The sequence below is a fragment of the Schistocerca cancellata genome, chromosome 9 (assembly GCF_023864275.1).
Source record: "Schistocerca cancellata isolate TAMUIC-IGC-003103 chromosome 9, iqSchCanc2.1, whole genome shotgun sequence".
Taxonomy (NCBI): Eukaryota; Metazoa; Arthropoda; class Insecta; order Orthoptera; family Acrididae; genus Schistocerca; species Schistocerca cancellata.
In genome coordinates this window covers 411553941-411570826 of record NC_064634.1, presented here as the reverse complement: position 1 = coordinate 411570826, position 16886 = coordinate 411553941, and the positions used below count along the sequence as shown (strand labels likewise).

Sequence of the window (16886 nt, the reverse complement as noted above, 5' to 3'; positions counted from 1 at the left end):
CGAGCGTAAGAACTTTCGTTGGATCATTCGGCTTCCGCATCATCAACAGTCACTCGCGTCGTGTCGGTTACGCGTACGGTCATCCAAATGATATTGTGGACAGATAATCATCTAGAAGTTGGTATCAAAACTTACGACTTGGAGTGTAAACAGTGCAACCTTTGATTTCTTATCGTCTCAGAATATAGATGTTCATACCAGACGTAGGACGGTGTTGTGTTTTAACGTTGAGTGGCTCCCCTAAACCCGCTTGCATATTCCATAGATAATTTCAGGCAAGCCAGCAGCAGTGTAGAGCAGAACAGTACGACATCCGCAGGATTATCAGATACATGGTGTAGACAGGGCGCACGGTCCTCAAGTGAAGAAACAGTTTAAGGGTCCCCCGCCATTTGTACCCCCGGTCGTGTAACAAGTTTTATGCGTGTCTGCTACCCATAACGCTATCCATATTTCGACAAAGGGATCGGATCGCAACGCCTAAGATAACGGCTATAACGCTTGCGGTACAGATTTTAATTGTGACAGGGTATTTTATTTTCATTTGTTACTAAAGAATATCATTGAATAGTATATGCATCTGCGGAATGGTTCCAGATGAAAATGGAAGTACTCATCCCTGATTTTGACCTCGATTATGCAATCAATCCGATCAACCCGCCTCACACTACCAGCCGAGGTGTAACACATTGGAAATTTGTGGTAAGTTCCTATGGGACCAAACTGCTGAGGTCATCGGTCCCTAGGCTTACACAGTACTTAATCTAACTTAAACTAACATGCATGCACGAGGGAGAACTCGATGGGGTGAGCAGCGCGAACCGTGGCAAGGCGCCTCAGGTCGCTAGGCTACCCCGCGCGGCAAATAACAGATCCCTTGAGGAACAGGGAGTGAAACCGTCTTTGTGCACAAAAAAGACCTGAACAAGATTACTCATTGCTTCAAAGCACAGTATACTATAATTGCGCCATGAAAGATATTCCCTTACATTTTCCTATGTACGCAAGAACCATCCCTGAAATTTTGTCAGATTGTTCAAAGAAGAGTTGAATCATAAATTAAAATATGTGACTGTGACCAGCATGAAATTGGGAAAGTTCACGAAGAGATTTTAAAATCTGTCATTCTTCCTTACGTGGGTCAAGAATAATTTCTTTACATTTTATATACGTGGGGAGGGCAGACTGATCAGACATCTCATGGTCAAATCCTTGCAGATGAAAGAATTATCCCACTCAAATTACTCCACTTTGCCACCGCAATGATGTTTATTTTTACAGGCTGGTCAACATTTTTACGAAAAAATTCAAACCTTCTGAAGAGTAACAGAGAAATATTTTCGAGGGAAAATTCTATAAAAATACATTCTTCAGTTCTACATTAATTTTGCGCACCTGCTTTCACAGGTATGATCAAACAAGCGTAGTTCGCATCGAAGTAGATCGAAGAAACAACGATCTTTTTGAATTTAAAAGAAGTGTGTTTTCCGTTATCGCTTCTCAAAAATCGGTGTGCGTGCTAGGCAATAGCTTTCTTTAAACCTGGATGTTGCTTTATGAATTTTTGTTTCACTTGTTTCTAAGACAAATACCATCCAACAAACGATACCGAGCAAGACGGTTCTGTAATCTCAAGAACATTTGTTGCAATGCTTGATTTAGTAATGAAATTACCACCCCGAAAATGACTATTTGTGAATAATTTTGAATGACATATACTAATTAATGAAATTATGTACGATGAAATTGAAAAAAAGGAAAGAAAAATGCACATAATCAGGGTTGGAAAGCGTGTCGCCGGCTTGGTAGCCGTAAATCTTAGCCACTGCTCTACGCTATAGCAGACAACAATAAAATTTTAACATGGATTTTCTTGGAAACTGAGGGCCGTCGCATGAAAAGCCGTTAACCAGGTACTGAAGACAGCTCTGTCTACAACTTACCCATGACTCAAGAAAATACGTGATTAACAGGTCTCATGGTCCCCTTGTAAGTTGTGTGTGGTCCGCGAGAGCTATTTTATTTCGCCCAAGTCTGCCGGCGAGCAGGTCAGGTGAAGACGCCCCTATCAGCTACCTGGGACGCGTCGCGTGGGAGCATCATGTCTCCCGCCACCCCCCCCCCCCCCCTGCTACGACAGGGTAACAGCCATCAGTCTCCAGAAAGCGTACAGAATAACATGGAATCACTACAATATACGAGTGACGTCCCGTAATGTGAAACTTCTGCATTCCAGGACAGTTGTCTTGCCTGAAGCTCCACATCCATGAGAAACTACATTTCTAGCAGGCCATCCAAAAATTGATGAAATTGCGAAATAAGAATGAAAAAGTCTGAGAAAAACCTACGGTCCCACTAATATAAACAGCACAAGTATTAAAGGAAAAACTGAGGACCCACACACAGCACAAGTATTAAAGGAAAAACTGAGGACCTACACACAGCACTAGACAAGTTCAGTGATGCGTAGAAGACGCTTGAAGTTCTTTGGCCTCTCCCACAGAATGGACAACACTAGATTAACAAAAATGACTGCTTGATATATTGAATTCAAAAAAAGGTAAAAATTACTTGGTTAGCAAAAATTAAACAGGACTAACAAGAAATGAATGCCACAGAAGATACTATCAGAGAACGCAAAGTCTTTGGAATTCTAGTTGCAAATCACACATTCCCATTAAAAAGAAAAGAAGTGGACAGTGGAACACAGCGATTTCATATTGTGTGAAGAGACGAAGTTGTCAGAAGAAGCTGCCGTGTTCAAACGCGCTCTTTAATGGAGCATAACGAAAGGACGAGGATTGATCTACCAATGCTCGAACGTTACGAGAATCTCCGTGACTGTACAACTGCAGTAAATTGCAATGTTAATCAAATAGCGAAAGACAAATTTAGAGTTCCTTGACTTTGGTAAATAAGAAGTTAGTTTTCACCAAACACTGACCGAAAATTTATCACGTAAGTGTAGTAAATGACTAGCAGGTAATCATTTCATTATTTCGTTTATTTTGTGAACAGGTTTAGAGCTAACCGCCCATCGTCAGATTTTTTTTCTTCCACGTCGTGTTTTGCCGGCTTATCCCGCATCTCTGCAAAAAGATAAGCGCGTAATAGCTTCGGCAGTGTATTTTACTTTCCGCTTTCATGACGTCAATGACACAAGACTTTCACCAGTTGCATGCTGAAACGTTGCTTGACTGCATTTTTGCGTCGTTGCTCTTTGCTAGTGCTTTGCTAGTGCTAGTAGTAATTTTACGAAACATATTTTGGGATTATAGTGTTGTAAACATTTGCACGGCGAAAGTGTAAGACCACTAGTAGCTTGAAAGGCGGAAGAATAAAAGAAGTCCTCTAAGTATTCACGTGCTTAATCACTGTGGATATAAATACCACCCCATGGGAAGCCGGCAACATGACCTAGTTGGAAACAGTGGCACATTCAGGTATTTAACGTGCTGGACAACGGGCTCTGACATGAAATTTGAAACTGGTTATGGCACTCAAAATATGCTACGCTTCTACTGTCCTCACGTTAAGCCGGAATCCTCCTTCCATAGATCAAAATAAACATAATAAAAATTCGAATTCTTCTTCGTTGTTTTCTACGTGTTTACTGCAGTTCATGTCTCCTGGAACTCATACGTAATTATGTAAGTCGATTATTTACCAACGTTGTGAAATACAATCTCTACCATTCTATAGCTGAGGCACGAATACACCTGCTTCATTATTCTGTCTCACAGAAACAACGAAGAACTAAGACAACACCTTAATCCATCTGTGACTCTAGTATTGAACTCCGTGGCTGTAAGTTAAATTAACTGAGAAAATGCAGCTACTAGTCGCTTTTCCTTTGAATTTACACATGGAAACGCCAAAAACACGACACATTACCACTATTAATACGGTGTAGAAAAACCGCCGTTAAGCCGGCCGTGGTGGCCGAGCAGTTCTAGGCGCTACAGTCTGCAACCGCGCGACCGCTACGGTCGCAGGTTCGAATCCTGCCTCGGACATGGATGTGTGTCATGTCCTTAGCTTAGTTAGGTTTAAGTAGTCCTAAGTTCTAGAAGACTGATGACCTTCGAAGTTAAGTCCCATAGTGCTCAGAGCCATTTGAACCAAGCCAAAAACCGCCGTTATCATCCAAAACAGCTTTCAGTCGTCTCGGAGTGGACAACTAGTGGTCCTGATCGCCTTGGAAGACAGCGCCACCATTGTGGAATAAATATTGTACCATGCGATGGACCTGATAACTCAAAATTGTCACATAATCCTTGATGGTAATATGACCTTGCAGAGTAACTATGGGGTCCAAGGAATATCACGATATGGCTGCCCAAATCACTAAACTTCCACAATGTTTCACTTTTGTGACATAAAGATCAGAAGCTGAAAGTATTGTGATACAAGACTCACCGGAGCAAATGACAGTCTTCCATTGCTCCAAAGGCCAGATTTTATGGTTTCGGCATTTGTATCAGTGAAGTGAGGTTTCAGAATTCCAGCTAACCCTGCAATTCCCTGCTTATAGAGCTGCCTTAGCGTTGTTTTGGTGTTGACAGGGTGCGAGGGTGGAACATTCAGTTCAGTAGCGACTTTTGCAGCTGTCGTCATCTTCATTTTCGTCACAGCCCTCTTCAATGACCGTCTGTCACGATTGTTCAATACACATTTTCGTCCGCCTTGGGACTTAGCGTATGATGCTATCGATGGTATTAACAGTGGCCTTAGAATGTTTGCCGATGATACTGTAGTCTACAGGAAAGTAGTATCACACGAAAGTTGTGAACAAATCAAAGAGGATTTGCAGAAAATAAATGCGTGGTGTAATGACTGGCAGTTATCTCTCAATATTAGCAAGTGTAACCTACTGCGTATAAGAAGGCGAAAATCCCCATTAACGTAAGAGTACAAAATAAATGCCTAGTCTTCGGAAGCGGTAACGTCCGTCAAGTATCTGGGTGTGACTATTCGAAATGATCTCAAATGAATTGATCAGATTACACAAGTAACGGGTAAGGCGAACTCTAGATTGTGGTTTATTGGTAGAATCCTGAAGCGATGCAGTCCTTCAACAAAGGAAATAGCTTACAATACGTTAGTTCGTCCAGTCTTGGAGTATTGTTCGTCTGTATGGGACCCTTACCAGTTGGGTCTGATTCAAGAGATTGAGAAGGTCCAAAGAAGAGCGGCAAGATTCGTGACTGGTACATTTAGCCATCGCGAGAGCGTTACAAATCTCATATAAACTTTGAAGTCGGACACACCTGCAGGTAGACGGCGCGCTAAACAGAAGGGGCTGCTCACTAAATTCCGAAATCCGATCTTCACCGAGGATGTAGACTGTAGAGCGTATATTATTACCACCAATTTTCAAATCGCGCAATGATCACGATTCAGAGATAAGGGAAATTAGAGCTCATACTGAGGCGTTCAGACAGTCGTTTTTCCCTCGCGCGATCCGCGAGTGGAAAAGTGAATAGAGGGGGGGGGGGGGGGGGAATATGACTTTGGCGCGAATTGTGCCCTCCGCCACAGATAGTTTGGTGGCTAGCACAGTATATATGTAGATGTAGATGTTTTCCCGCTTTCTCTGTGTGCTGCATAAATCTTTGATATTGTGCCTCTTGAAACACAAAGCACTTCAGCTGCCTTAGCACCCACATATGAGCACCACCTGTTTGCACATGTTCGAATTCACTTTTCTCCGACATAATGTACTCACAGCTACAGAGAACGCTGTTGTTACTACGACTGACACTTGCAACATATTGAGGGCACTGCACATGGGTCATTCACGATCGAACATTACAGCGCAACATTCAGGCTTGACTAGCATCTGCATTTGTGTTCAGGCATGCATTTCTTGCGGTGTTTTCATGTTTTTCTCCAACCCTCGTACGTAATTATATGTTTCGGGTTAACACTTAGCTTTATGCGTCGTAAAATAGCTGTATAATCACGATTATGTCGATTGTATTTTGAATGGTGCAGTCGCCTCTGTTATGAATTCTGTGGCGCCTTGTGATGTTATACGCATATCACATAAATTTTTATAAACACCGGTACACTGTTAGAGTGCAGTATCAGCGATGCGACGATCACATGACCCTGCCTGAGTTATGTACAAAATAACGAAACAATGAGCTACAGTATACAGAATAATGGCAGCTGCAACATTCAAAATGCAACCCATATATAAATAATAGTGATTAATGAGAACTGTTCTAACTGAAGATGGGTGAAAACAATATACGTGTTTTGTGGTACGCCATTTGAAACAAAAATGAGTGGTTGTTTTATTTTCTCAAATGGAGTAAGAAAACGTTTTTCGTTATGGGTACATAGTATTGACTGGAAGGTTGTAGGTGCTAGTATTTAAGTATGTGGAATTTTGAACCGTGAATTGCTTTACCATTCAGATTGCACCGATTTGGCGGAATCTTCCGGTGGCAGAAAATGTTGCTGCAGTCTAACAACAACAAATATAGTCACTGCTATTGTCTCCGGGATTTGGTCCCTGTTCGCAAGAGAGTGGCTCTGAAGTTTTTACACACATAACAAGTGTGCCGGTGCCTGGAATCTATAGATTAGCTGCCGCTTCTTTTGCCTTCTTTTCAAAGGGCAGTTCATTTTGTATTATCAAATTTTTTTTTAGTTTTTGATTACAAATTACCCATTTTCCTGTATAAATAATTGATTGAAATAATGAAATCACTTTCATGATAAAAATTTCCAAATACATAATATCGAATGCAACACGTTTTAAATATTAAGGCAACAGGTTCAATAAATACAACAATAAACAAATAAATATAAGATATAATTATATAGCACATAAGTAAATTCGCTGTTAAAAGTGGCTTCAAGCCTCTTGAGAAGACATTACATGGACTCCAAACACGCAGATCTCGAATGCGTCACGGCGAAACATGGTAACGTCACCCATGTTCAACACTTCAAGCGCATAGGTGAACTTATCGGAAATGCGTAAAGCATACACTATCGTTCGTAATACTCACAACAAGAAATCCCTTTCCACAAAATGCAAACTACGCCACTAACAGATAGTCGTTCTACCAGAAGCACTCTTCGCAGTTAAGACATCATCATTAACTACCAATATCAAAGCCAACAATAAAATGGAACGACGAATATTGCAGAAAATATTCAGATCCAACCTCCAAGACGGTATTTGGGCGCGTAAAAGCTTTGAGAACTTGTATTTTCTGGCAGAACGATTTAGTTTCGTTGCACGCGAAAGACGTCTTTAATTTTATTAACATGTAGCACGAATGGTCGACACGATTAAGCATGAAAACCTTCAACATCATAAACACGCATCGAAAAAGCAAAGTTCGATAGCTATCCGAAGCACGAAAAGATCTCGCTAGCGACTATATAGACGCGTTACAGACGGAAGATAGACTCTCAGAAGTTCGCGGCATTGCTGACAGAAAGGACTCCGATACAGTAAAACGTGTCGCCGCTAGAACAACAACAGATCCGTATGACGGGGTGAGTAAATTTTGGGGTAAAACTTTACAAGGGGTCATCCAAGCTCTAACTTCGATGTCTAAGTTGTTAACACCTGGCGCAAGAGATCATGGGAAGTTACGATGCCCCAATAAAGTGTGTAGGCCCTCTGCTGTCACTAATCTCTATAAACGATTTAGGAGTCAATACGAACGGCCGTCGTAGACTTTTTGGAGATGATGCTGTCCTTTACTGACGATTAAAGCCATCAGATAACAAATAATAATTACAAATTGATTTAGACAAGATATCTGAATGGCGCGAAAAGTGGAAACTGATTGTAAATATTGAAAGGGTGAATTCACCCACATAAGTTCTAAAAGATACTCGTTAAATTTCGGTTACACGTTAAATTACCCAAACCTAAGGGCTGTCAGTTCAACCACATACCTAGGGATTATAATAATGAACAACTTAAGCTGGATCGACCACAAAGAAAATCTTGTGGGGAATGCGAAAAAAATATGCCTACGCTACGCTTATCTGTCCTATTTTGAACTACTGCTGCGCGGTATGGGATCTTTACCATATAGGGTTGACCGAGGAAATCGAAAAACTCCAAAGAAGGGCAGCTCATTTCGTATTATTGGGAAATAGTGGAGAGAGTGTCACGAATGTGATACGCGATTGGAGTGGCGGGAAAAATGATTACCGTAATAAAAGAAGAGAAATCGGAGCTCATAATGGAGGGAAAGATTAAAGTGTTCGTTTTTTCGGCACGCTGTACGAGAGTGGGACGGTAGAGAAATAGTTTGAGGGCGGTTCGATGGATCCTCTGCCAAGCACTTGACTGTAAACTGCAGAGGAGTCATGTAGATTTAGATGTACGAAAGAGGAACAATTTATTAAACATAGAGTTTTTATTTTCTAATTTTGCCGATCTGCCCGTTTATCGATATATACAAATACAATGTGTCCTTCCAATGAATCGTCAGGCGCGTTTTCGCTGGTGTTTCGGCAAGTATTTGCAATTTCGTTTTCTAAATGTGTAGCTGGGGTTGTTCCAAATACTGTACATCGCATCTTTCAAACGACGCCCAGCCTCAGCGGAAAGTTTCGGCTTGTTTCTCATTAACAAACAAAGGTTTTAAAGCGAAATTTTACGTGCCTATTCGATGGAGCGGTTTCAAATTAGTGTGATTTATTCCTTTTATGGATATGTTTTAACAGGGGCAGTGAAATACGAAAAATAACCAGCATTCCAGCAGCGAATGAGCAGCGCTGCTGCAAGGCGGTGCTGTCGCTGTTGTAGTACCGGCTATTCTTCGTATTTTACTGCTGTTAGGACATATCCTTAAAACGCATATCATATTACACTAATTTGGGACCGCTCTTTCGAATGGGCACATAAAATTATGCTTTTAAAATAATTTTGTTCGTAATAGAAAACGAACCCTTTTGAGGATGGGCGTCGTTTGAAAGATGTGATGTACAGTTTTGCTTTGCGCTGACTCCAGCTACACACTGCAAAAACGAAATTGCAGGTCTCTGCCGAAACACAAGAGAATATGCGCCTCACGATTCTGAGGACGCACACCCTGTAGATTGCTGCAGGACCACCGGGCGAGATGGCACAAGAATTCCAGCCCTAACCTTCCTCTCTATTACGCCGGCACGGTAGCTGAGCGCGTTCGGTCGGAGGGCTGCTCGCTCTCTGTAATAAGAAACTGAGTAGAGGAATCAACGATCAAGTTGAACGGATGTCTTGTGACATCCGCCCAGACCAAACGCAACGAACAATACCGAACAAAATGAAGAAAAAGAAAAAAAAGGTGGCACAGTGGTTTGCACACTGGAGGCGTATTCGGGAGGACGACGGTTCAATCCCACGTCCGGCCATCCTGCTTTTTTTCCGTGATTTCCCTAAATCGTTTCAGGCAAATGCCGGGATGGTTCCTTTGACAGGGCACGGCCGATTTCCTTCTCCATCCTTCTCTAATCCGATGAGACCGATGACCTCACTGTTTGGTCTCTTCCCCCAAATCGACCTCCCCCCCCTCCCAACTGCAGGACTCTGAACGTAAGTAAACAGAAAGTAATGGAGAATGAAACATCAGCTTCCGGCCTAACACAGACCACCGGCTATGCTACATGTCACCACAACCAAGACTTCACATCCACAATTCGTTTTCATCATGAAATCGCAAGCAAATTCTCAACTTCGAAGAAAACCTAGTTTTCGGGCTACGTAACAGAATACTCTGTCGCCACATTGTAGATTCCGCCTTTAAAACGAAACCATTAACAATATGTCAATACGCTCAGAGCAAAAGTGTTGCGCATATATCAATAAAAGAAAGCTAAGCGGAAACAGAAGAATTAAGCACCGTCCACACGACAAGAGGAATTTGTTCCATTAGATAGGTGGTTGATTCGGGGGAGGTGACCAAACATCAAGGTCATCAGTCCCACCGGATTAGGGAGGGATGGGGAAGGAAGTCGGTCGTGCCCTTCCAAAGGAACCATCCCGGCATTTGCTTGAAGCGATATCTAAATCGGAGTGGCCGTACGCGGGTTACAACTAACAGCCGTCCTCCCGAATGCGAGTACAGTGTGCTAACCATTGCGCCACCTATTCCGGTTGAATACAGCGATTACAGGCGGTAAAACTATTTAATGCGTAGATAAATTGATAAGAGACACAGAAAATGTTAAAGAAAGTTTCAAATTATTCGATCCATGCGCTACCACGGTGAAGCGTGAATATGCAGAAGTGAAAAGCCCCGTGTCGTTAAGTGAAAATGTTGAACCCAGTACAAAAGGGTTTCTGTGTGTTGCAGTTTATCAATTGTAGTTCTGTCGCACAGTGCAAAGAAGATCTCGCCAATGAGGCCGTTAAGTACCTCCTACGTTGGGGTACGGAGGTTGTCAAATTTCTAAATCATAATCTTCCGAACCGTTGAATCGTTCGTACTGGGCATGATGACATTCTGTTCTGCTCTTGGTGCTTTAATAGGACGAGACACTCATGGATTTGTTTTTATGAGGTTATCTGAAAGCCTTTGTGTATGCGTCTCTTTTGCTGAAAACAATTCCAAAACTCAAAATGCACACTTCCAATGTGCTCTAATGGTGACACCACATATACCCTTATTTCAGAACGTACAGCGAGAAGTGCATTGTATCTTACATATTATCTGAGTGGACAAAAATCATATAGGACACCGATATAAATTGAACTTTGTTTTACATTCTCTGAAATTCTTATCGATGTATTGCTATGCACTGAATAGTCAGATCCATTCATAATTGTTATACTAATTTTGAACTGGTGCGTATAACATAAACAGAAACGTCAATATGCGGGAAAATAATTTTGAGGGAAAGGCTGTTCACAGAATGCGATTAATGCGTACTCGAATTGGCGGTAGTTCATTGGCGACCACACTTCCATTGCCAACATTTCCACTATACAGCGAACAAGTCCATGGCTTTCGGCAAAGTTTAGCTGATTAAAGACAACTAGTGTTTCTACATGCTCCTCAAAGGACCAAATGAAATTAAAAGAGGCCTGAGGCAGGGGGATGGGCTGTCTCCATTATTATTCAACTGTGTTTTGGAGAAAGTAAAACGAGGATTAAAAGAACAGAAAAAGAGAGAATAAATAAAGTGAAATTTGGAAAAAAGAGAGAGAACGTTGAAACTGAGTGCTTTGCTTTTGATGATAACTTAGCAATCTTCGTAGACAACATACAAGACGCAATGAAACATGTAAAAATTCTTCACATGACCAACGTTAAAGTTGCACCAAAATACATAGAATTATAACGTGAAAAGTACAGGAACGTCCAGCATTTAAATACGTGGTAGAAATAATGCAGCCATATGCTGTGTACAAATCAGCTGACAAAGCCAGAAAAATAGCAACGGCTTTCCACTTATGAAGAACACGTATAATAAAAGAACTTTTATTCCATTAATGCAAAATTGAGGCATTACAATGTGGTGAATAGATCTGAGTGCCTTTATGTCTCAGATTGCTTGCCATAAACATAGCTAAACAGTTAAATAATTTTTATATGAAGAATGAAGAATAATTCTAAAAGTTTTAAATACCTATTATGGAAAGTGAATTTGGAAATTGAGAGTTAAGAAAGAGGCCTATGAAAAAACTGAGAATATAATACGAGGGTTGGAACTTAAATGGTGGCTACTATTTATTTACAGCTCGTACAAAATAGATACGTGTTTCAAAGTTTTACTGACCTTCAAAGTAGTTGCCAGCGATGTAGAAGTCGTAGGATAATCTGGTTGTAGGCTGTGTTCCAAAAATGAACAGTATAGACAGAAGAGATAACACTTTCTGCAGGACCTGACCATCGTTTTGCAGGACAATGCTCAATCACGTACAGTGCAAACTGTTACTGATTTGTTTCACTGATGGGGGTGCTAAGTGTTATGTCACCTACTCCCTTGAGTTAAGCCCTCGTAAGTTCAACTCGATTTCTAAACTGAAGGAAACACTTCACGGCATTCGCTTCAGAACTGCTACAAATTCGTCGGGCAATAAACCGCGCCGCTCGAACTGCGAACACAACTGGCACTGCTAAGAGTATCCTACTTCCACATCGCTGTGAACGGGTGATACATACTGCTGGTGACTACTTTGAATCACGTATCTATTTTGTACGAGCTGTAAATAAATTGTTGCCATTATTAAAGTTCCAACCCTCGTATACAGGGCGTTCATTTTGACTGAAGACATTGAAATATCCCGAAAACTACACATCGGATCAAAAAACGTTATAATTTCAATTTGTTTGTCTCGAATGGAGACATCCACTAATACCACACTCGTCCCCGCACCCCGTGCGTGGGTGACGGGAGACAAGTTTGACATCTTCAATGGTAACTGCCGCTTTTTATTGATTCTACGGCAAAATCTACGTACATTTTGTCCGAAGAATTTTCTTTTTTTCGCCACAGATGGCACTGTAATCATAGGAATAGAAATACACAGTCGTAATTTACGATACGCTAGTCAATGTCCCTTGAATATCCAATGGCACGTGGGACACCACCTCCATGCTGCGAGGCTAGGACAGGCCACTATTTCATAACTTCTAGTTGGAAACCCCATTCGTAACAATGCATTCCTCCGACATACCGAAAACGTGGCTGTGTAGCGTTGCCTTGTATGCCGAGCGTTTTCCAGAAAAAGTTCGCTCTCGTTCGTTCTTCCACAAGGTTGTGAACGCCTTTATGTCTGAAGTCAGCGTAAGACTGGCAAAAGGAAACGAAGCAAACGTGTTACAGCAGAAGCTAATGAAACAGCTGTACTAGACGCATTTAACGCAATAGACGGAAAAGCGCCAAGCAATTACAGCGCGATTCCGGTATGTCCGTATTGTCACAATACCACCACCACAACACATATCGCTGCATCAAGAACTTCGTGGCGCCGATTTTTATAATTGTATAGTATTTTGTGAATGGGCACGTCAACAAATGCAAACGAAACCCAGTATTTTCCTAAAACAAAATTTTGAAAAACACAGCCCTCAGTCACGATCACAATTAATTTAATTTACAAATTAATTGTGTTCGCAACTGAGAGCTGTATTTTTCAAAATTCTGTATTATACAACAGTCCCTGATTGACAGTCATGTTAAAAACCTTATAATTTTCCTAAAAGTCTACAGTTGCAAAGCATGGTAGTGTTAACCGGCATAACAAGCATTATTGGAGTGTAGACAATTCCCGCTGGTTACGGCAAGTTGACCGTCAACGTTCTTTGTCGGTTAACGCGTTGTATGGCATCATGGGGAGAAAACTCATTTTTCCATATTTTATCGACGACAAATTAAATGGACGCAAATATCAAACATTTTTGGAACTGCCGTTACTACAGCAAGATGCTGCCCTGGACATTCGACAATGCATGTGGATACAATGAGAAGGCGGAGGATTACATTTCATGGTCATTTAAAATGACTGGATAACAAAAGGTTGCCAAAAATACTTTATCCAAATACTCTGAGAAAAATCCTAAACCTCATATCTCATGGTTTATTAAAATTAAGATGTACAGGAGATAGGAATAACAGACAAAGACATAGAAATTAGAAATGAATTCAGGGAAAAGCAGAAAAAGGCAAAGGTTTCAAAAAGAAAACGCAAAAGTAGAAAGGAGGAAAATGGACAGAAGAAAGAACAACAGAGAGAAAGAATAGAGAAGCACTGGGAATCTAAAGGAAAGGACGATGTTATAAATCAGCTGTTTCACGTGGTCCTGACTTGACTAAATACAAATATAAGTAAATGTGGGATGCGACTAGAGAAGGAAGATGGACTTACTTCTCGTAATCGTAGTCGAGGCAGGTGGTCATGTTTATCGCCAGCTGCTGGTGCAGAGGGCAGCACTTGTTGACGCGCACCACTAGCGGCTCGTCCGCGCTGCACTGCTCCACAGCCGCCACCACCACCGCCACAAACAGAGCGACCACCACCATCTCCGGCGAGCTCCTGCTAGTCTGGACCACCGTGTCGCACTTGCTTATCTGTCCGTCTCACTCTTACACCAACACTCCGATCGCACTGTATCAGGTAACATTCCTTTCTGGCTAACCTTCTTATCTCACATTGTCAGGAGGTCACTGAATAGGAGGAAGTAACACGATGAAACACCCTTCCAAAAAAACACGTGTGGAAAATCTTCACTGCAAACTCGAGTGGTGCAAAGAGCTCTGCCTACCTAAAGAATCCAGACACAGTTTTGATGACTTGTTCACGGCACAGAGCTCTCAACTGCAGAAATATTACTGTCGCGCTAACCGCACTTTCTCCCCCGGCCTAAGCACCGTTACAACGCGTTCGACAGGCACACTGCGTCCCACTGGGTGTGTTTACAGTTCAGGCTCGTTCACGTGAAGTCCGGCAAGAAACACGCTGCGACCGTCGTCGTACTGCATTACTCGCCATTGTAAACAAGGATTTTCACGCGACGGCATCGGTATGCGGACACCAGTTTTAACATTTTGTTTTCCAAAAGAAAAGTGACTCTCCACGAAATTTCTGTTCTGTCTAGAGTCAGTGAAACGCGATGTTTAATGCACACGTATTCCTACTATCGAAAGCAGATTGAGACACCGCACATCCCCGTGGTGACTGGCTAATTAGAGCTGTAAGACAGTCCTTAAGAACGGGACGAGCTACAACTTGCTTAGAAAGACAATATCAAACATTGGAATTCATGCATTACAGTTTCACACTAAGAAACTGAAACCTAATTTCGTTCATCATATGTTTTCCTGAACGAACAAGATAGGATCTGCACAGCCGTAAAAGTGAATTACGCTCGAACTACAGTTAATGATTCAAGAACTGTTCTGGATATGTGCAAGTGATCTTTCGTAAATCGCCTTGAATAAAATAAATTTGACGAGTTCAGAGTGTAAATAAACTCGTGAATTAGTTTAATAAAACCTATCCGATCTAGGCATAGAACAGATTTATGACTGCAAAAATCCGACTATTGCGACGTATTTGTTTGAGTTTCCAGCAAAGAAGGTGAGGGAAAGAGACGTAGCAAATTCTCTCTTAAAAGTACGATGGTACTAAGAGTTCCATGTGTCAGTTAACAAAACTCAAAAATGAATCATTTGTAAGGAAATACGGGCCTTTAAGGAACGTTAGACTCCGCCAGAACAGTGGGAGAGATAACAGGAATACTGTCCGTCAGCGATATGAGAACCACAGTTGGAAGCGTCTAGCCTAGAGATGTTACATTGGCTTCCTGCTTGTAGGCTTCAACCCGTTTAGTGTTAGCGGTTCCGTTAGTGAGACTGTATGTACGAGAACCACAGCAGAGTTTGTTCTACAGATGAACGTTCATCTACTCTATTGTCAATTTCCTCGTTCCCACCCGGTGGTGTTGTCTGACAGCAGCTTTTTGTGTCATATATCTGTCCTACTATTGTATCGACTTTTGTGAATCGCGAAATACTGAGTAGCCGGTAATGTATTCTTCAGCAACTTTACCCGTCGACGAACGTTTGAACTGCGATACTGCCGCTGCTGGCAACAAAGTTCGAAAACTCTGTAGCGCGACAGAAGACTGACGAAATGAATTTTCTATCTTTTCGCTGATATAGATATGTAAATATGCATTCGAATTCTCAAACGTGTCTGCAGCCTGTGTGAGGACGTTAGCAGCTAAACACACTGGTAACGGTCGTTAGTCACGTCGGTGGAAGGTGAGTAATCCCGGGCTCGGGACGCCGCTGTGCTGCGAGTACGCCCACTCGTTTAGCGAAAGGACCAGAGCGGGTAGAGGCGCGAGCGTCTGCAGCCCCTCGCTTCTTGCAGTGGAGGCGCGGCTGCCACAGGCGCACAGCGCGGACCACGGACTGGAGGCGGCTAGCTGGTGCGCCGCTGCCCGTCCACCGCCGATGGACTCCCGCCAGCCGAACACTTACGAGCAGAGCCGACGGCGCACGAGCCTGCCCTGCCGGGAGAAACTCTCGGGGATTCCCAGGTCAGGCCCGCGAGGCCAGCCAGGCCCATTCAGCGTTTACTCTCTACAGCCTCGTCTGGCCGCCTCCACTTCCCGTCTCTTATCACTGTCGCTCTTTCACTTTATGCCGTCCAATACACACACACGCACACACACACACACACACACACACACACACACACACACACACACACACTCGAAACCGAGTCAAATCTAGCCGGCCGATGTGGCCGAGCGGTTCTAGGCGCTTCAGTCCGGAACCGCACGACCGCTACGGTCGCATGTTCGAATCCTGCCTCGGGCATGGATGTGTGTGATGTCCTTAGGTTAGTTAGGTTTAAGTAGTTCTACGTTCTAGGGGACTGATGACCTCAGATGTTAAGTCCCATAGTGCTCAGAGCCATTTTTTTTGAGTCAAATCTGGTTAGCTTCACATTTCCGTGACCAGTGCAGCCATCCATCTAATACGCCTCAGAAATATAAAATTAATTGTTGGTAAGGCGGGTGCCAGGTTGAGATTCATTGGGAGAGTCCTTAGAAAATGTAGACCATCAACAAAGGAGGTGGCTTACAAACCACTCGTTCGACCTATACCTGAGTATTGCTCATCAGTGTGGGGTCCGTACCAGGTCGGGTTGACAGAGGAGACAGAGAAGATCCAAAGACGGGCGGCGCGTTTCGTCACAGGTTCAAAAATGGTTCAAATGGCTCTGAGCACTATGGGACTCAACTGCTGTGGTCATAAGTCCCCTAGAACTTAGAACTACTTAAACCTAACTAACCTAAGGACAGCACACAACACCCAGCCATCACGAGGCAGAGAAAATCCCTGACCCCGCCGGGAATCGAACCCGGGAACCCGGGCGTGGGAAGCGAGAACGCTACCGCATG

General features: G+C 42.7%; 1 protein-coding gene across 2 annotated transcripts in view; it reads right to left on the bottom strand.

The window, feature by feature from the left end:
* The window catches only part of LOC126100632 (probable G-protein coupled receptor Mth-like 1), a 406527-nt gene extending 390653 nt beyond the window's left edge, over positions 1-15874 (bottom strand). For both annotated transcript variants that reach the window (XM_049911258.1, XM_049911259.1), the window contains exon 1: positions 13838-15874. In XM_049911258.1, coding sequence (XP_049767215.1) covers positions 13838-13992 — 155 coding nt within the window. In that variant the 5' untranslated portion in view covers positions 13993-15874. The remainder of the gene's footprint in view (positions 1-13837) is intronic.
* Positions 15875-16886: the final 1012 nt, after the last annotated feature.